The 22,960-nt window shown below is 32.8% G+C and overlaps 1 protein-coding gene across 4 annotated transcripts in view; it reads right to left on the reverse strand.

Moving 5' to 3' along the window:
• Positions 1-22,960, reverse strand: part of PCDH17 (protocadherin 17) — a 98,860-nt gene that overhangs the window by 9,637 nt on the left and 66,263 nt on the right. For 3 of the 4 annotated variants that reach the window (XM_074387644.1, XM_074387645.1, XM_074387643.1), the window contains one exon: positions 10,572-10,655. The exons of the other annotated variant lie outside the window; for it this stretch is intronic. In XM_074387644.1, coding sequence (XP_074243745.1) covers positions 10,572-10,655 — 84 coding nt within the window. The remainder of the gene's footprint in view (positions 1-10,571; positions 10,656-22,960) is intronic. 4 annotated transcript variants of the gene reach the window in all.

Below are 22,960 nucleotides of genomic sequence, written 5' to 3' on the forward strand. Positions count from 1 at the left end.
AAAGTCTCACTTTGGAGAGAATCTACCTCTTTATTCTATTCTGTCTTGCTCTCAGGCAGAAATTTGTCACAAATAAGAATTTTAAACTTATTTTTTCTGTCTTCAAAGCACTACAAAAGTAATTTGTGACCACTTAGGGAAATTTTAGAGAACATAAAAGGATTTCCTCTCCTGAGTTTCAGACTCAGTTGGTGCCTTGGGAATTCACATATTTGTACAACTGAAAACAGGCATATAGTTTCCAGCACTGGAGTTTCCTATATGCATCCAGTATTTGCCTCTGATTTACTTTTCTATAATGATGAGATAAATGTCTGCATTATAGACATTTAAAAGCCAAAATCTATAGATCATGGCGTCAATAAAGAAGGTTCAAATTGTAGCCAGGGGAAAAAGACATTTCTGAGAGTTATCTGTGCTTTATGACTGTCAACAAAATGATCTTATTTCTGCTTTGTAAACAAATTTAAATAAAATAGTGCTCTTCTATTACTGTGGTAGTTGGTATTGTTTCTAACAGCATCTTAAAATTAGAGTTGTTTCTAAGTAGACAACTCTATAAATAGAAGTCCAGTTTTTATTTGTTCCCACTGTTTTTTTGTTGTTGTTGTTTGTTTCTAATTTACCTTCTTTCCCCAATGTAAGCTTTTATAATACCTAATTAGCTGTCTGAAAAATCAGAGAGCAAGTACCCGTCTCTATTTATGGTCTGCACAAGTGTTCCGTAGATTAATTCTACAGAAAGCTAAGTACCCATCACAAATTCCTTATCTATCTGCAAACCAAGCCTAGCCAAGACCTTTGGCAGGCGGTTCATGTGCAGTAATAGTTTTCTGTTAAGAGGTTTCATGCTATGACAACAACTTGATTTTATGGTCTTTTTCTTTCTTTAGCACATACACAATTACACACAAATGCATGTGCACACACTTCCCTATGGTCAAAACAGATTATAATTTATCCCAATATATACTAACATAGAGAAAAACATCAATGCTAAAATAGAAATCTCATCAGAAAATAGTCCAACAAACCTCTAATAAAATGGATTTTTCTTCCAGTGAGTTGGCATAACTTACAACATCCTGTGAACTGACACTTCTCTGACATAAACAGTTCTTTCTTTTTTTGGCTATGTTGACTATTATTCACTTACTTCCTTTTCCTATCCTATAAAACCTTTACACTTGTTATAATGGTGGGGAAAGTCATTCTGTATAAATGATAACAGTCTATATTCATACATATTATTCTTTACACTTATGACTTCTATGTCCCATTTACTTGTATATTAGTTAAAAATAAATATTCTGATCTCACTATCTGACTGAAAGGAGTAAAAATTTCACTTTCAATATTATTTCTAGAGACAGTTTTGGAAAAGTAAGTTGTCTCCAAATAATTTTTTCCTGTGTCAGATTTTTAAAAACTGGTATTCTAATATTACAAATCTTCACAGATAATTTTCTCTACTTCCAAGTTTTATTTTAACACGATTTTTAATAAGCTTGTTTTATCCTTTATGCTGAGAACAGGGTTGGATAAGAAAAAATGTTAATGAGAAGAATCCATCGCTTGCTTAGCTAAACTATTCTTCTTTAATATTTTATTTCCCATGTGTCTCACTAAGCACAGGGATACATGTTGTTTCTTAAGTAGCTAATATACAGATACACAGATATAGAATGTCTTTTTGCTGCTTTGATTTTTTTAAATATAAGGGGGAAAATATATCTTGTTATGATACCCTTATTTCATGAGGTTGCCTGTTAGCATGTTGGCAGTGATATAATAAGAAAAAATTAGACATAGGACCCCAGGAACTAAAACCATTTTTTAAAAATAATCAGCCCTATAAAGAATTAGAAATTTAAAATATAGCTCAAATAATACAAATACTATGAGAATAAAATGTATGCATTTTGAGGACCATGCACTGCTTATCTGGCTTCCAGATTTTACTTTAGTTGTGAAGTGCCATTCTATCTGCTTTTGATAGCAGAGAGCACATTTTGAAGAGGAAGTTATTATAATGCTATCAAATAGTTAAACCATGGCAGCTTTGAAGTACCAATCCTCTAGCATGCACCTGCATCACACAGTGCTTCTGAATGTATTGCCATGGCTGCATACAGACACCAGAAATCACTGTCCTATATCATAAGCAAGTGAATCCAATCACAGCTGGGTATTTGGAGCTGCTTGGAGCATTTGCACTTACTATTCAATGCACCTGCACACCTTCAGGGATGGTTTTAAGTGTTTGTGACCCTTTGGACATAGTAAAATGTTTACCAGAGTAGAATCTTCTGGCGTATATATTGACCACACATAGATAGTGCTCTGAGGTGAAGAGAACTTAAGACAAATTGAAATGAAATTTATATTAATGAATAAATGCAATAGAGAATAAATGCAATACAGATACAGAAGCACTAGGACTACATAGCAATAAGAATCAAAACCATGCCTTGGAAATTTATGGCACAAATATAATTCGTGTCCCATGGCATGCCTCTTTGAGATTAACATTGAAAATTGAATCTGCTCCTTCCCCGAATTCCCTTCTGTAGGGACAACCATCACCTGGGGCAGCAGCAGGTGCTTGGAAGTGAAGGCACAGCTAAATGGGACCAGCTTTTTCCTAACAGGTACCCTGAAGAGAACTGGCTCTAGGTTAATACTATACCACTAGAAGAAGGTTTATATTCACTTTGAGAAAAGTACACTGACAGCGCGTTTCAAGGAAAAACAATACAATTCAAAGTCCCCACCAGCGTAAGCACAGCTCCCATTTTCTGGGAGCATTAGATGTGTGTAGTTCAGCAGTTACTGTAAAGAAGTTACATGCAATAATGTATAAGGTAAGAATGCAGTAGACACCTCCCCCTCCCCATGCCTAGGAATTGAAAGTTTTCAAGGAGGGGTATCTTGGATAGAATGTTGTTGAATGAATGTTTTGTTGGGTAGAGGTAAATAAACCTAGGTCTATCTACTTTTAAAATTCTGAAGTCTGTAAGACTAAATCTCTTTACTGATGAGTTTAAACTTTGACTGGAAAGTAAAAAGTGGATGTGAAACCACCATATGGGAAATAATTTATGATCAATTACATTTTGAACTATGTCATATGAATGTCAAGTAGCAGAAATACAGAGAAAAGCGTAGGTTGTAATATTGTGAAAGATGTTATGCAAGAGGTGGTGTCTGAGCTGTGATTCAAAGGCTGATCAGGGTTTCAACAGAGTGGAGAGCAGAGAGAGGGCGCTCCGGGTAAAGGATTAAGGAAAGAAACACTCCTCACATAGGAATGAGCGCTTCACAGGGCAGTAAGAGATCAACTTTATAGGTCAAAGGACTTAGGCTGCAATGCCAACACTTGACATAATAATGTAGAGAAAATTTGCTAGGATCTGAAAAAAGAATGGAAACGTTCTAAATAAAAGACGAAATTTAATGCAGCAGGTAATGGAGCACTAGTATAAGTATTTGAGCAGCGTATCATGTGTCTCAAAGATTCTTGAATTATTTCGGTGCTTGGTTGGAAAGATATCAGACACCATTTATGAACTACAGAACTGGGATGAGTTATAGGGCAAATAGAATCCAAATCAGCATTATTTCTAAAAACAGATACCTAGAGTTTTTGGCTCAACCATAGTATCTCCAACAGACACAACAAGACCTGAACGATTCACTGGAATAGGCATTCCAGCCCCCAGACTCAGCTTTCAGCTTTCATCTCATCCTGCTTCTTCTAAAGAAAGTCATACTGTGCATTTAAACTGATATTTTATGTTACCACTTTTGCATTTTTTAATTCTTTTTTTTTTTTTTTTTTTTTTTTTTGAGACGGAGTTTCGCTCTTGTTACCCAGGCTGGAGTGCAATGGCGCGATCTCGGCTCACCGCAACCTCCGCCTCCTGGGTTCAGGCAATTCTCCTGCCTCAGCCTCCCGAGTAGCTGGGATTACAGGCACGCGCCGCCATGCCCAGCTAATTTTTTGCACCTTTAGTAGAGACGGGGTTTCACCGTGCTGACCAGGATGGTCTCGATCTCTTGACCTCGTGATCCACCTGCCTCGGCCTCCCAAAGTGCTGGGATTACAGGCTTGAGCCACCGCGCCCGGCTTTAATTCTTAATTAGAAAAATTTTTCCTACATCTACTTTATATTTCTTCCCACTTCCTCTAATTTTCTATTATCATTAACCAACTGTAACTTTTCATATGATAAAATATTTAAAATATTAGATAATTATTTTAGAAGACCAGAAAATGGAGAGTCTGGGACAAAGGAGATTCTTTAGTATTGAAAAGAGAGGTAAAAAATATATCAACAAAGCAAAGAGAACAACAATACGTAAGATGGATGTTGAATTTCAGAACACTTTTCCAATCTGATACACCCTTGAAAAGGTTTTTGATACACTATATAAACAACAGTAAATTTTAAAAATTCCCATTTTTAAAAAATAAGCATTTATATTTTGTTTGAAGATAATGTAATAATTTTCCCATTGAATTATATTACAACATTACTCAGCATTCCTTATTATTTTTTTATCTATTTACATAGAGACCCTAAATTCTCTTGAGATCAAGATACTACAGTATAGTCTTTAGCATTCCATTCCTTGAATATATGACACACTCTATGTACACTCTGAATTTGAACAAAATGCTTTAATTGATGGAAAGGAGCATTAAATTGAAAGGTGTCAAATACTATGGGTAACTTATAATGGGAACAACTATATACTTTAAAAATTACTCATTTCAGTACCATTCATTTGTGAGCCTAAAATGTCAATTTTCAGAGTGATCTCAGAACCAAATGAAGTTGTACATAATAGCTGTCTATTGCTGAGAGATACACATTACTTACAGTAATATCAGATGTCTGTTAGAAACAATGTTTATATAGAAAATGTAAAGTTCTTTATTTATTATTGAGGATACCTTTCCAAATTATGAGATAAATAAATCCTTCCTGACATATATGCTACTCAAACATGGAGGTCAGAATAATTTCCCCTTAGGAAATTTTTAAAAGCAGTGACAGTGTTATTGAAATCAAAGTCTATATTTAAATAATCACCTTTTTATAATTTTAAATTATGGAAAACAGTGAGTATCCTGAAAACTACACGTCAGCACCTATAGGTTTTTTTCTTCTCTGTTAGGTTTCTCTTTTGTTTTTTCTTCTACTGCATTGCTGTGTCAAATGAGACAGTTTTCTCTTTTAAGTGAGCTGTCTCTGTATCTTACACTTTAGCCAAAAGCTATCATCAACATATGAATTAATTAATAAGTCTTTGTAATTTTAGCGTCTTGAAATGGTTAATGCAAATCCCAAAAGAACCTGATTTATATGCAGTGAGAAACCTATGCTCTGACATGCAGTAGTTAGCAAAAGCTGTTTGGTTTACAAGGACAAATTTAAAAATCTAGCCACTTAAATAATACTGTGAATTTCAGACCCAAGACTGTTTAAGTATTCTGCTATTCTTCATTTTCAGAAAGGATGTTTTCCTTGTGATTTTATTGCCTCTGTAAGCTAACCCCATCTCTGATAATGACACCATTTTTGATGACATGCATGAATACATCTAAGATTCAACACATCCTCCTAGTAAAGTGATAATCCTGTAAGGTAGGTCAATGAAAACATGCCTATTAAAACAAATTCGTTGTAAGAAGCAAGCAAGATAGTCTTATTAGTGTTTTTCTCTGCCTGCTATCTGATTGCTATCGGGATGTATATCTGTTTACTAGTTTAAATCCTGTTGTTCATCTTGTTTCTAGCAGCTCTTGTTTCCAGTTGCTAGAAACAAGCAAACAGAATCAGGTGTCATTTTCAGCACTCTCAGAACACAGTTAATTCAGATGCAGTTAATCTTCTCTGGCTTATTATTTAGCAATCGGCCTCTGCCAATAGGATATGGGAGTTCCACAGGATAGATTTTTAAAGAATGTTTTAAATATTGTAATATCTTTAATGGCATTCTAGTTTTCAAAAGCCACTTATTAAACTCACAGAATTCTACTCAGGATAGATCTAAAGTTTTCTTTGTTAACTTAAGTTAGATGGACATGTGCAGAAGAACAGATGGGTGTCTTGCTCAGACACATATTTTCAAAAATATTATATTTTTGAAGAAAGAAGTAATACAAAAGTTTTTTTAAAAAAGATTCAAATGAGTGAGAAATATATATGAAACTATACTACTCCATAAATGATTCCTGCAAAAAGTACTTACATAACAAAAATGTAAAAACAAACTATGGCTAATGCCCTCAATGTGCTTGTACACATGTGTACATGTGCATCCATGCACAAACACAGAGAAATAATAAATAGGTACTTTGACCACAAATGTCACCTATGAAATGGAATCTTTCTGAGAGTACTATTAAAATGATAGTTTCTAAAGGTAACTTTTGAATAAAATACAGGCATTTGGACCTAAACAACTTGGATTTGATCTTACTCAAACATGTACCCCCTACCCCTAAGCTGCTGAAACCATGACTATTATGGCTACTATTATTTTAAATAGTCAAAAATATCTATAAGGAGTAGGAAAGGAACAATTACTGACATTTCAAATAAAGGCTGTTATTGGAATTAACTCCCTAAAACCACTCTGTTCTTATTACCTGTAAGTGTACTATAAATTTATTGGAAGCTGATGTGTTTTATCCTGTATGATTGGTTCATCCCAAGAATAAAACTTTAAGTAAAATCAATGCACTCAATATCCATGTTCTAAAGTAAATATACAGAAATGTTTCTTGTAATACATTTTACTGGCAATGACAAGCCATTTTTCTAGTAACAGCTTTAATGTTTTGCAATCATTAAAACACACTGAAGCAATGGAGAAATTGGTAAAAAGAGGTCAGGAAATTTACATATTAAAAGAGAGGAGATGTGGCTTTCTAGATTATCCTGCTATGTAATCAAACTGAGAGGGGAGAAAGCTACTGGAGAGGGCCTTTTAGAATCACAGTGAAGATAAAAATGTGTTTTTAAAACAAATGGTACCATGCATCCTGCAGTATGGAGATAGAAAAGTGTCCACAGTGATGTTTTAAATACTTCCTTATCTTGGAGAGTATTTTCTATGATTCCTTTGATAATCAGCCATAACCAGAACAAAGACGAGATAAGTGGTAAGAGTGAAGTGCATTTCTCAAGGGTAACATTAACAAGAAAATAAATACAAAAATATAAGGAATTATTTTATTTTCAGACTTGCAATCTGAATCTTCTCTAAAAAGGAATTCGTATTGATAGCACAAAAGAACTAATTAAGACAATCTTTCTTAATTCAGGCATGCTGTATTTGAGTTTTTCTTAGTAAAAATCTTTGCAATCAATATTAGAAATAAGTGATTTTTTTTGTTGTTGCTGCCAAAGATATTTTCAAGAAACTAATTAACAATTTTCGGGCCGGGCACGGTGGCTCAAGCCTGTAATCCCAGCACTTTGGGAGGCTGAGGCGGGTGGATCACAAGGTCAAGAGATCGAGACCATCCTGGTCGACATGCTGAAACCCCGTCTCTACTAAAAATACAAAAAAATTAGCTGGGCATGGTGGCGCGTGCCTGTAATCCCAGCTACTCAGGAGGCTGAGACAGGAGAATTGCCTGAACCCAGGAGGCAGAAGTTGCGGTGAGCCGAGATCGCGTCATTGCACTCCAGCCTGGGTAACAAGAGTGAAACTATGTCTCAAAAAAAAAAAAAAACAAAAAAAAAAAAACAATTTTCATATTCATTACCAAAAATGGATATATGATGAATATTTGATGTTCTAAGACCTCCATAATCTGGCCCAAATAAATTTTTTAGTCAATTCCATTGTTAAAGAGAAAACAAATTTAAATTCTAGCCAGTCAGATTTTTAGATTGGCTTTCACAGCAAATTTCTTTATAATGATTAGGAAAATAGCAGTAATCTTCTAACTGGACCCTAACATTCCTTTAGAAATACAGTTAATAAATCAATTGGAGAATGTGAACACTTCCATTGGACACATAATTGGGATCACAAAGTCTCTGCTCAAAGGAGAAAAAACTTGAATTTAAGTAAATTTCACTCTAACCTTGAATGTGTAGGTGACTTAATTTTTCAGGTTCAGATGAGTTTTTGACTTGAGTTAAAATTACCCCGTATTAAAATCCAAGATCTACCCATAAGTAAACTACAATTTAACTATTTGATTTGAGTAATTTCCAATAATATATTAATTTTAATACCCATTCTTTAAATGATAAAATTATTTATGATCATAGAGGAAACCTACCTGATATTATAAAATGGAAAAATTGTTAGGTTAGCAGTACTTGGTAAAAAGAAACTTTCTATCTAGGCTTTTTTTCTTATTGAGTATAGTTGTTTTATTACTAAAAATAAATCTATCTGCACATAATTTTGCATAGAATCCTCAATATAAATAATGTATTATTAGATTAATAATTTATTAAAAAGTGTACATCCTAAGATACATAACTAATTGGTATATTTATTACCTATAAAACATAGAAATAATATCTATGTGAACTGTGTATTTGGGAGACTATTTAAACAAAAATAAATATATTATTATTATTTTATAACATACAATGTGATTATATTATATTAATTTTATAATAATCAAAAATATATATGCAAAATTACATTCTGTAAGCCTCAATAATTGCATTCTAAATTGAAGAGTTTTACTGTAGCATATATGTTAATAGAACATATTTGCAAACTTTGCTATCCTGATTATCTTGATACTTTAACTGAGAAAATGTAAGTTTTAAAATAATAACTTCAAATATGTCACATAATTATCACCCAAGAAATACAGCTATAAAGCAAGTGTACATATAGTTATGCATGCACCCTTCATACACATGATTGTAAAAAATACGTTCTTAAAACAGATGGAAATGAATAGAAGGGTCCTTGCCTAATGGCAACAATCTCTAAGAACCATGTAGTGGACATATAAAATAAGACAATTTACCTAACAACAGCTTCCAGTTTTTCTGGTGATCAATCACAACACTGTCTCCATGTTTCTTGGTAAATGGCCATGGTTATGCACAGGCGTGCATGTCCCTGTGCATGTATGCACCAGTGAGCATTCACATACACTTCAGCAGAAAATGGATGTGACATTAAGACAAAAATATATTTATAAAATAATATATATGAATTTACATTCTGAAACAAAATGATTTATTGGTATGAATGGTACCTTTGAATGTAATTTTTGCTGAATAAAAAAATATAACTTATTCCAAATGATTAAATTTTAATCAATGTGGAATCACATCTATTCAGAGGTAACAAGGAAGATGTTATACACACCTTATATGTGTGTGTGTGCACACACGTGCACACACACACTTGTGTTTCAAACTTCTCACCTTATGACTCCCAAATGAAGGACTGGTTTAACTTTCCCAACTATAACCTTGTCTGTTTAAAGCTATTTTTTCTCCAATTTCCATTCATTTCCATACAAGTAATAAAGCAACTCTGTATCTTTCTCTGGCATGAATAAAGCAAGACAAACTGTGATTCTTAGATTCCTATAATACACATGTATGTTTTTCAAGCACAGCAACAAACTGATATAACCATTTTCTCCAATAGCAAGTGTTATTCTTATGTAGAGATTAAACTATTCAGAAACCAGTCAAATCTCCTGAAAGCATTCAAATGATTCAAAGACTTGGACAATATCCAGATACACAATAGTATAATATGTTGAGCTAAAATTTCACCTGAGATAAAAATTCTTTTTCCTGGTTTTTACTTAATTTTTCCAGTTACTTCACCTGTTTACGTGTTTTCCAAAATTATCTGAATCACATCAAGAGCATGGAGTTCCACAGATTTAAATATTTAGTTTCATTAGCCATTATAATTTATATAATTTTAGCTCTGTCTTGCCTTTAGGAATTATATGGAGGTGCTACGTAAAGGTTTTTGAAAGTATTGTGTAAAGAAGCCTTTAATATAATTTCACAAAATAACACTTAGCTAATATTATGTGCAATTGAGTCCAAAAGGAAAGAGGAATTTGGTAACTCACTTTCTCAGGTGAAACACAGTTCTTTAGGTGGTAACAGTGAAGCAGCTTGCATCACCCCAACTTACGCCAAAGAAAAGAATCAAGTCCTTTTTCCTGTACAGCCCACTTTCCATTCTATCAGTTTATTCTACACTATCTCCTAAGTGAAATTAATATAAGTGGTAGAATTTTCAAAATACAAAATAATTAAGAATTGGCACACTTAAACTCACTTAAGAATAACAAATATGAAAAACCAGGTGTAAGACTAGATTCTTGTTTCAACCATTAACACTAAATAGTTTTCCTGAAATGCTAAGAGCATTAATGCAGAAACAATAAAGAAAATTATTCACTTACTGTGCTATTTTCCTTTAAAAAACTAAAGTCCACATGTTCTGTTTTGCAAATGTATAGTTTTATGAGTGCTATCATCTAACAAGTAAAATTTGGATCACAGAGAAGAAAGCTAGCAGATGAAGAAATTGCTCACCTGGAGGAAGCAGATCAACAGACTGAAGTCTACTTGTGATGGTGTGTAGGGTGAGGATAGCAAAGGAAAGCAAAGTCGGGAATGCTTGAAAAATAAAATATTTTTAGTTAACAAATAGAAAAAAACAAGTAGGAAAAAGGGCCAACTGAATTATGAATCCTTCTCTACTGATTTTAACTTTTATATTAAAATTCCTTAGAATGATCAATATCTAAAAAATATGGTCACTGGTATTCCCTCAGCTTCATAAGACTTAGTCTTATTGGAAGAAAATTACTTTTGCAGGGGTATTTAAATGTAGATGAGATGAAAACAGTGCAAAGTAACCAGATGTATTCCTAGGCCAATGGAAAAAATACACTCATGATCATGATGCATCCATTTATCTTAAATAAAATAATTTTCTGAAATAGTGGATAGAAGATGTGAACAAGCAGGACACCAAAATTAAAATCACAAACTATTCTATAATATCCCTAGTTACCAAGGTTTGAATAAAAATGTGTACTGCATCTTAATGTTAGTTATACAATATATGATGTCTAGAACTTGAAACGAGACTATTTGTAATTTATTCCTTACTCAGTCACCTATTTTAAGAATGTATTGACTTTAGCAATGAGAAATATATATTTATTTTTCTAACATCTTCTGTTTTTTTACCTGACATGAAACATGTATGTAATACAAAATTAAGAAAATGCTGTAGTATAGTTTAGCTTTTGTTTTTGTTGTGCTTTTTATGGGCCTCTAACTTAGATATGTTATGCACATGCATATTTACTTCTTAGAGTAAAACAAACAAAAAAAGAACATTTTGTTTTGCCTTAATGTTATTGAAATGCACTGTGAATATGAGAAATCAATTGCTGCCTAAAAGTCCTGCCAAAAAAAAAAAAATGCCTTTTGGTGAGCCAGGTAACTTTATTTTTAAAATAGTCTGAATTTCTGAGATTCAACCTTTATTCAACATCTGTTGTTTGCCCCTCCCCTGGAATATAATTATGTAGGATTCCAAGGTAAAACAGGTTGGGCAATTAATAACAGGCAGCTCAAATGCTTTTTTTCTCACTGTTGCCCTGGGAATGTTTCTTTCATTCTTTTCTTTTTCCCCTGGCTTTGTGTTTAATTTGTATATGTTTCTGTCCTATTTTTAAAATATACTCTCACAACAGATGGAAACACCTGAAAATAAGTCTGCCTCACGCACATGTTTAAATGATGACTATTGGAATATTTAACACAGTAAAGAGAATACCGAATATACTGAATGTTTAGGAAAAAAGAATAATGTATAAATTGCCTTGTTATGCTCAGCTTGAAATTCTCAAAAAGCACTAGTTCTTGCCAAATACATATTTAAAAAAGTTCATAGTCTACAACTTTCAGATATTCTTACTTTGTTACCAAACTCATTTGTCTTTTTGGCATGTAACATGACCCTCTTAGATTTTCAGTCCTACTAACAATAAGGCTTTTTAATATCCATTGACTGTTTTACTATGCAGAAGGTACTTTACATTTACTTGATAATACTCCGAACTCAATAGTCAATATTTAATGTATTTTAGATATTTTCAAAATATTTCATATATTTTAAAAATTATATAAGCAGAGTCATATAAGTTACATGACTCCTTAAATCAGAAAAGTAGGTCTCATCCAAGTTGGAGAAAGAACAGCTATAGGCTGTGTACTTGATTGAATACTGCCCCCACCCTACCCTGCCCAATGTATGTCAACCAAGAACATCAGAATATGACCTTATTTGGAAATAGGGCCTTTGCAGATGTAATTACTTCAGATGAGGTCATGCTGGATTAGAGCTGACCTTAATCCAAAGACTCGTGTCCTTGTAAGAAGAGAAAACAGAGACACAGAGACAGTAACGTAAGGTGAATATCACAGGACCATCAACACAGAGACTGAAATGTGTGTGTCTAAGATTGGTGGCAATCACCAGAGGCAAGGAAGGGTCCTCTCCTAGAACTATCAGACAGAGCATGGTCCTATTGATACCTTGATTTTGGACTTTTAGCCTCCAGAACTATGAGATAATAAATTTCTGTTATTTTTAGCCACAGAGATTGTAGTACTTTGTTACAGCAGTCCTAGAAAACCATTACTAATTTTGGTACTGTGAAGTGAGGTGCTGCTGTAAAAAATATCTAAAAATGTTGAAGTGACTTTAGAATTGTGCCATGGTTAGAAGCTAAAAGAGCTCTCAGGTGCTTGACAAAAAAAGCCTACATTGTTTTGAATATACTATCACAGGAAATAATGACATTAAACTTGATTCTGCTGGGGGCTCAGAAAGAAGCAAAAAGAAAGCTAGAGAAAACTTTCACTATGACCATATAGATATATCTGGTCATATATTACAAACAAAGCTACAGAGAAAGCTTTTTATGAATATATGTATATATATACACATTTCCATTTGAGACCATTTCCATTTATGACCATATATATATATATATATATATATATATATACACGTGTATATGATCAAATACATATGTGTGTGTATGTATATATATATATATATATACACATATACATAGTCATAAATGGAAATGGTATCAAATGGAAATGTATATATATACTCATAAAACATATATGTGTATATATATTCATACCATATATATATGTGTGTGTGTGTATATATATATATATATACACACATGTATGTGGTTATAAATGGAAATGGTCTCAAACAGAAATGTTTTTGGACACTGACAGTAAGACAACCCTTGTTATAAAGTGGCAGAAAACTTTGCCAAATTGTGATCTATTACTAAGTAGAAGGTAGAACTTGGAAGTCATAAACTTGGATGCTTAGTCCAGATCTCCAAGCTAAGTGTGATGCATGTGGTGTGGTTTCTCCTTGATGCTTATATTGGCTAGGTGGGAAAGTACTTGTGGTTTTGGCAATTTCTATAATGGCAAAAAACACTATTACTTTTGGCCCAAACTATGTTAAGATGAGCAAAGAAAATTGAGAAAATTAATTAAAAGAAAATAGAATAATTGAGGAATAAACTGTTAAGCAAAATGGAAGCAGCACTTGATTTGGAAAATTCTCAGCTGCCATTCAGATAGTATGCTTTGGAAACAGAGCCAAGGGTGGCTCAATAACCATTTGCTGAAGAGATTAAACAAGTGACTTATGGATCCAATCTGCCATTTCAACAGTGGTCTGGATTAGAAATGGAGTTACTGAACAAAGATCTATGGAGAACTATTTTGTGTAAGTGGATCCTGTCAATACAGAAGATCAACAAAGTTTTTGAGAATTTTATACTAGCAGAAACATTGCCAACTTAAACTGAAAGGACAGAGATGAGATGAAATGAAGAATATGCCATTAGGGAGAGCATGGCCCTGCTAAACCTTGATTTTGTTATGTAGAGTCTCCAGAACTGTGAGAAAATGAATTTCTCCTGTTTTGAGCCACCTAATTAATGGGACTCTGTTATAGCAGCCCTAGGAAATGAATCCAGGATACTGAAAAAGAAACTTCAAAACATAAAATACCTACATAGCAATAAAAAAACAAACAAAAACTGTTGCTGAAGCAGGGTGCTGTGGCTCATGCCTATAATCCCAGCACTTTGAGAGGCTGAAGCTAGTGGATCATGAAGTCAGGAATTCAAGACCAACCTAGCCAACATGGTGAAAACCTGTTTCTACTAAAAGTACAAAGGCATGATGCCAGGCACCCATAATCCCAACTGCTCTAGAGGCTGAGGTAGGAGAATAGCTTGAACCCGGGAAGCAGAGGTTTCAGTGAACCAAGGTTGCGCCACTGCACTCCAGCCTGGGATAGAGCCAGACTCAGTCTCAAAGACAAACACACAAACAAACAAACAAAAACTTCTGCTGAGAATGACAGTGGGGCCATTTAAAAAGTAGGTTGTGAAAAGATAAAACAAGATTAAAATGAAAAAATTCAATTTTTGTCTTCTATATTATGGTTCATAAATAAATAATTTGGCAAAAGACATAAGTACATACACCAGTAAAATTGATTCTGGTGACTGTAAGACTCTATTCACATCAGCCAAGAAACACATATGTAATTGTTCCAAATCTTACCAAATACTTTGAAAAAAAAAATTTCTTAAAATGTCCACAAATTAATTGCTATGTTTGCTTGTTTCTTAAGACTACTGAAGCTTCTCTTTTCAGTTTGTGTACCGTGTTTGATATTAATGTATGTTATATCAGATGTTTGGTATCATCTCCAGGGCAAATTTACTTAAAATTTCTATACATACTGGTGAGTTATTAAATGAAATGTGTGACAATACATGTGCACAAAATGTGTGCATATGAATATGAGTATTTGGATTAACGATAAAAAGAGATAGTCTTCTGTAAGGGGAAAACATGTGTCTATATTTGTAAATATAGCTCCATATACATGCATGCTCTCAGTCATATATTTAATATAGATAGTATGAATGGATGATGCCAATAGATGATACTGTGTTTTTTCAGACAATATATTAATAATTTCCCCACTTTTCTAGAAAATGAAAACTTAAACATTAAAAATATTTTATTCATACATTTATTAAGAGGTATTGCTTATATTTTTCATTTGATAAAAAAGGCATAAATATATTTCCTTAAGAAAGATAATGCTAAATTTTACTAAAATGTACTATATGTTAGCAATAGTTACATGGATTATTAGCAAAGACATTTCTCAGTTTAGCACAAATGCACATATTTTGCTTCTTTGGGGTTTTATATTTATATTAATATTAAGTCATATTTTCCCTCTAAGGCATTCTACTACATGAAATAAATTTTGTGAAGGAGGAGAGGAGCATAAATGTCAAGTAGCTTTAAAAAGAAATTGAGTCAAACTTTAAAACTGATTGGTTGTGGGTTGCTAAAGAAATTCTATATCACATGTATATAAATACACACATATATATGCATACACATATACACATTATATAATGTATATGTATATATAGTATTCACATGTCCTAGCAAGTGCAGATCTTACAAATCAATCTATATCCAAGTTACATAATATACCTCAAAGTGGTTAAACCTAATTGTGTGTAAAATCTGACAACAGTATCTTACACACAAATTCATTAAAATATCTCTTACTGTCTTGTGATATTGTTCAAAGTAGAATGTTTCTGCCATGTTATTTCAATTTCTTTAAATGAAAAATCAATGTATGTTTTATTGTAGCATAGCAAATTACCCCTTGTGATTTTCTTTCAAATAATGCCTTCCAATTATTGTGCCCATATCTTGGGTTTCAGTAGCTTTTTTTTTTTTTTTTTTTTTTTTGATAGAGATTTGAGTCAGCAAGTGAGGATTTACAATAGGAAATAGCTATTAAACTAAAATTATTCCTAATATTTATCTATCAATCATTATGATGACTCAGAAATATAATGCAAAATTAGATTTTAAAAATGGTTTAGGTTATCAGAATTATAATAAAAGGGAAAAACGCTTGATAGATTTTTGGTTTTCTACAGAATTTTTGCTGCCTACTAGAGTGCTTTAGAGAGCAGATTTTGTTATCTGTAATGCCTACCAAAAAGTCATGAAGACATAATAAGCTATGTAATCATCATTATTCTTGACAATGGCTACAAAGAAGAGAGAAACATTTAAACCATTTCACTTTGATGTCAAAACAAAATGGCACACTGACAGGTACAGCTGGGTTGTGATTAAATTTTAGAGACTACGAACCTATACAGCTGAATTCTCATTCATTTTAGTCTTGAAATCAGAGAACAGATATTTAAAAGTATAAAAATATCCAACTAAGTCAAGAATAAATCTTATCTGAAAAATTTTTTGTGACTTTCTCTAGCTCAACAATAGTAGCGGCAGTAGTAAAAGTAAAAAGGCAAGTTAATATTCTTACGACAGAAAACAAACATCACTGGTCGACTATGCAATCAAAAATTCTGAGTCTATATGTATTCTACAACTGAGAATAATTTATTTTATGAAAGTTTATTCTTTATTTTGACTTTTAGAATTCAAATAAAAAATTTGCTACATTAAAAAGGTCATAAATAAGTAGATTCTTAGTATAATTTACGAAAACATGCTAAACTCAGGGTTGCTGAATTATAGTACTAACAACCATGGTAACAATATTAGCTCATAACATTAAGTTTATTCATTTAGCTATCGTTAAAGGTATGGTACTTAATTAATAGCTATATTCAACATACTGTACAATTGATCTAAAAAAGAGAATAGTAACTCAGGCTAATTAGTTTGAAGTTCTAGCAATTAATCTGAAGTCTGTGAACAGAACAATAAAACATAATAGGATGTGCAGGAGAAAAAGAGCTACTTTCATTCTTCTGGGACATAGACATGATTTTATGAAGAGGCATGACAGAAAAGTTTGTTTTACTCCAATCTCCTTTGCTCACTCCTCCTTATCTTTCCTCGACTATACACTTTCTTGCATCCCTAAATTTATTAGAATTTTTTGTTAACCTAACTGGGAAATGTCACCTTTAGTTATTTACTATGCCTAGAAATTCTCTATGCATCCCAAATTACCTATAGGTTTTCCCTTTTCAATAACAATTTTTTGAATGCCAAGAAGTTTATAGCTGGAGTTTGTTAGGCATAAAAGCAAGCTGATTAAATTAGATTCAAAGTCATGTGGCTTAAAAAATCCATAACCTCAAATTTTAGAGAAAAAGAGTATGCCTTTTATGGACTTTTAAATTCATGTCTTTGCAAAAGAGAATGTGTCGTTAAAAAGCAAGGAACAATTACAGAAGCCAGTAAACTCCATCGCTTGTGAAATTTTAATAAAAGTAGACTGGTGACATAAAAACGAAAACAAGGCAAAACACACATATGCATATGTGCACATGCAAACACAGCACGCACACAATACACCTACACGCACTTACATGCTTTTGCAAGGAGATAGGCAGAAAGGTCAGAGTCAGGTGGAGCCTGCCAGCATCTCTAATTGTGCCTGCTTCTATTAGCTATTTTTTCTAACCATTTTTTGAACTCATCATCAGCAGTAGCAGTTCAGAATGTGACAAAGACAGTAAGAGTAGGACAGTGTTCTCCTATGGGTCTATATGGGTCATTTACAGTCAGAGACTGGCTGTCTTGCCACATGCAGCTGCATATGATACTGCTGAGCTCTTTCAGTACTTGCAGAGCACCGTGGAGGCAAAGGGAGAATATGTTTACTACCCATTGACTCTAGCAGCCTGCTTTGTTTGAGGAGTTGAGAATTTCAACTTGAAGATCTGGCTTATTACACATGTAAATGATGTCTGGCAGTTAGAACATTGGGGAAGGAGAGAGGTTGAATTTGGCAATCTCAACCGGATTTAAAGTTTTACTATAGGTGTTCTAGATCAAATATTTTATGCTCCATGTTCTTACACTTCCTCCTCTGTGAAATGGGGATATCCTCACAGGGTTTCTGTGGGACTAAGTGAATACATGCATAAAAGCACTCAGTGAATACTACTATTAGGTCATAATGCCAAGTAGGGCTGGATGGGCCAATTGTAAAAGTACAGTATATTTCAGACACAAACTCTGTTTAAACACGGAGTCTTTTGTGAGTGAAAACCATTTATTTTGAAGCTACGTTTTAGCATCAAAAAGAAAAACAGGCCAGGCACTGTGGCTCACGCCTGTAATCCCAGTACTTTGGGAGGCTGAGGCAGGTGGGTCACCTGGGGTCAGGAGTTCGAAACCAGTTTGGCCAACATGGTGAAACCTTGTGTCTAATAAAAATACAAAAATTAGCGAGACATCGTTGCGTGTGCTTGTAATAATTCCAGCTACTAAGGTGGCTGAAGCGAAAGAATCCCTTGAACCCATGAGGTGGAGGTTGCAGTGAACTAAGATGGTACCACTGCACTCCAGCCTGGGCGACAGAGCAAGACTTCCTCTCAAGCAAACAAACAAACTAACGAAAAACAGTTATTGTTGCTTTTAATACACTTACAATTTTAATACACTTAAAACTTCTCAAAATTTAAATATGTAATAAACAAATACACAAAACTTTTGAGGGTAGTATTCAATTACAATTTAAACAAAACTGTCATAAACATTCTTTACTTCCATGTCATTTCTGTAATGAATAGAATCAGAACTTCAGAGCCACTGGTCATCTATAACCATACTTCTCTAATAGGAGACTATGTTCAGGACACACAAAACTGAAAACAAGCATGGCACATTTTTCTGAAGAATAAAATTACTAGATGAAAAATAATTTATAACATTACTTCTCTTAAATAATATTGAAATTATAAGACATGTATGTTTTATTTTGCTTTAACAAAGTCATGGAGGTCTTAAATTTAAAATATGAGAACCAAATACTTCTAGCAGTTGTTGGAAGGCCCACAAGTATGTATTTACTCTTTTCTGCCTTTAGTGATCCTTTAGTGGAAAATTCTGAGAAGTGGGGCCAGAGCAGAGCAGAATGTAGAACAACATCTGATATCAGCCATACAAGTTATTTTCCCACCACCCTTCATTTCACTTCACTTCTACAAGTTATGTTAAAAAACAGACAAATAAACAAACAAACAAGAGGGAGAGACATAAAGTAGCACTGTGACAATGTAGTTTGATGAACTATGAAAAAGAAAAAGAATACTAGCTTTTGTTTGTCTTTGACTTTTTTGGTAAACTATACTTCATTTTTAAAAATTATTTTTCATCATGTCTTAATACTGGAAGAAAAAAAGGAAGGTTTATTTTTAGTCTAAACACCCAGTTATTGTTTATATATTATTTATTGATAATAAATGGTGACACAAGAACATTATTGTTGCTGTTATTATTATTTTATTATTATTATTATTACTGAGATGGGGTTTTGCTCTGTTGCCCAGGCTGGTCTCGAATTCCTGGGCACATTTTTTTCTCCTGCCTCAACTTCTAAGTAGTTGGCATTACAAGCACAAACCACCAGGTCTGGCTTAAAGTACATCTTATTTACTTCTTAAGTGAACACTGTGAAAATAACTCTATTTCAGAAGTGTTTGTTCTGAATTTTTCTAGTCTGGTCTAGTTCAGATTTTAATGTGCATGACTGACTGCTTCCTTGACAGTCACATTAATAGATTTACTTTATATTTTTTCCAAAGACAAATGCCTTTGGACAATATCAACCTAATTTCAAATAAAAGAAAGAATATATTTACTTCTACAATTTGGCTTCTTTAATCCCTCAAAACAAATATATCCATCTAAGCTTCCTCCCTTGCAGCTACTGTTCATATGTGTACATAATCTTTGTATAGTTTGAGTCTCAAAAGAGATGTAATTATGTGTGATAGTTTATGTTTTTAGGAGATGAGGCATGTTAGGTATCACACAATAAAATATATTTATTTTTCAGGTAAGAAAATTGAAGTCCAGGATTGTTAGGGCAGAACAAGAATTATTCAACTGATGTCAACTCTAGTCTCTTCCCACATTTCATGTATCTCTATATTTTTCTTTTTATGTTTCTTTGTGATGGTTACTCATAACAGGTTGACCACATAATGTATTGTCCAAACCACAGCAATTTTGAAAGTGATAGGAGCTGCTATTAATAATTATGTGAGAATATGTATAAACAGAGATTTTTCTGAGTGAACCATCACTTAAGATATACCTACTCATAAGGCAAAGAAGATCAAGTTTAGCATCCTTTGTTTTGTTCTGACAAGGTTGTTTTAAAAAGCAAAAGAAATGAAAATTTCATTGGGTTGAATAATTTTAACTTTTTTATGGAAAATAATATAAATTTGTAATATTTTAAAATTTAAAAACAGTTGTATATTTTTTGACTGAAAAGAAGACTCCTTCCATGGACGTGGAAAAATGTGGTAGAAAAATCTTTATTATTTTTGAGAGAAACAATAGGTACCACAAAGGACAGGAATAGGGAAATGGTAAGAATAGCCACAGAAAATATTAGGCTAATCAAAAAACTTTAAACCAAATAAAGACTTATAAAAGAAGCAATAAAAATATGCCTTGTTAAAAACAAATGTAATATATAAAGTAGCTAGTAAAGAACAATAGGTAAAAACAAAAGAAGGATAAAAAGGCATGAAGATCTGGAATGAAAATGCAAGTTTGCAAAGAGACTGTGCAAATTAATCATACAAAACAGGAGAGAGAAATGTAATGTGCAAATTTGATGAAAGAATTCTGGTGCCGCTCACTTGAGTAATCAAAGAATGACAGATCAATAATTAAAATTATTAAGATAGCTGGGAGAAGAGTTTCTTAGGAATTCAGGAAAATTAAAAGACACGTTCACCTTTTTTTAATTTGGGGAATATGAAAACAGAGATATAAGTTATTTCACACCCATACACATGTACACACTTTAAAAACACAAATCAATGAAACAGAGCTAAGTATGAACTTTCTGATAGCTCTGTGACAAAACATCAATGACTACAAGGGAATGCATACACATTACAATAATACAAGCTGAAACCATTGAGATGTACCATGGCTGGTAATTATCTAGGACACTAAAAGATCCTGGCAAAAGTTAATCTAATAAATCTGCCATTATCTCTAATACCTCAAATCTGTGCCGTGAGCTAAACAGTTGTCAGAATGGAGCTCTGTTTACATATAACTGAATCAGAGTCAGTGAAAAAAGATGTCAAGCCGGTTTTATCTACCGTTTTTTTTTTTTCCTTTTCCTTTCAAATTTTGACATAAAATAGCTAGTGTTTAATTCTGATTTTCTACAAGGTGCCATTGATCACTATCCATTCTTTAATTTCTCATAAAGATATGCTACATAATGTGAAGGTGACTGCTCCTTTGAGTTATTTCACTCTGAAAGCCCAGCATTAACAGTGTTGAAGGCCATTTTATAAGGCATCATTTCTGATCATTATATCTCTATGACCTGAATGAAAGCTTCCTTGTCAGCTTCAGAGTGAGAAACAATATGATGCACTTATTCCTGAGAGGATCACATTATTAAATGATTTCTGTGGAATAGGTAAACTTATTTCACTATATAGTGCTCAAAATTAGCAACTGAAATTGTGAAAAGCACAATATGCTATTTGGTGTCTTTCAGTATGAGCAGGAATAGTGCCCATACTGTATAAACAGCCTCTGTTTTCCAGGAAGATCGAGAAAGCAGCATGATTTTTCTCAACCCCTGAAAACCAGTATCTAAGCCCAAAATTTATCTCAAACAGAATATTTATGTGATAGGCTCTCTAGCCTCAATTTTTCTATAAGGTCAACAGGGAATATTTGTTTCCATGAATATATTCTAGGAAAGGTACTTAAGCATATGAATAAAGAATTCTGAGTTATTTTTTTAAAAATAACTAAACAGGACAAAATCTATATGTGTGTGTATATAGATATGTGTCTTTCTATATATATTTCTTTATTGTCTTCATACTTATATATAGAAATGATTCAATTGAATCAATTCAGAACATGTTACGCTGGAGAATACATTAGGGCAAGGTAAAATATTACTTGATGAAATGCTTGTGTATAATGTTACATCAAATGTATATTGCACAGCTTTTTGAAGGCCATAAATGTTCACTATCACTGAATTCAGATGCCCTACTTCTGTGATGTAGTTATCTATGGAAATAACTGAAGAATATCAGGACTACTAAAAAATATTTTAATAGATTTGAAATATTCACGGGAACCCAAAGTAAAATTATGGTCTATTTAATTTCATGTAATAAATATAATTTAAATTTATTTAACTTAAAGTACCCCCAGACTAGGAGTTTTGGTTCTGTGTTTTGTTACTAACTCCTATTCCAACTTTCATTCATCCCCTAAAACAAAATCACTTTTGTTTTGAGCTCTAGGATGAATATGTTAACTATATACTCTGTATTTTATTTCATTATTTGCAATCCATCTTCTTTTTTCTCCTAAATGCCATTTTTGATTATTTATCGTTTGACTCTATATAGAGCATATGTAATGACAGTCATTTTTATCCAGCCAATATGAATTGTTAACAGGAGGCTCACAGTTTAACTTTTGGAAGTTACATGTTATTACAAGCCTAACTATTAGATAACAATGGTAACATAGCTATTCATGCTGGATATTATAAATAGTTGGCTTCTTAAGATCATTTAGCCTATTTTGCCTATTTGGCAAGATTATTGCATTTTTTTTTCTATGTGAGTTGTGCACATTAGATATTAAATCTTTTAACACAAATCTAAAATGATAACTTAAAAATCCAGTATCTTTTGAGGAAAAGAGAAAATCATCTTAGATTTCTAGCACAGAACACATGAAAAAATTTGCTGAATCACTGTTCTGCACCATGGCTAATCTGCATAAAACCATTTAGTTTATGAATA

The sequence above is a fragment of the Saimiri boliviensis genome, chromosome 16 (genome assembly GCF_048565385.1).
Source record: "Saimiri boliviensis isolate mSaiBol1 chromosome 16, mSaiBol1.pri, whole genome shotgun sequence".
In the NCBI taxonomy this organism is placed as follows: Eukaryota; Metazoa; Chordata; class Mammalia; order Primates; family Cebidae; genus Saimiri; species Saimiri boliviensis.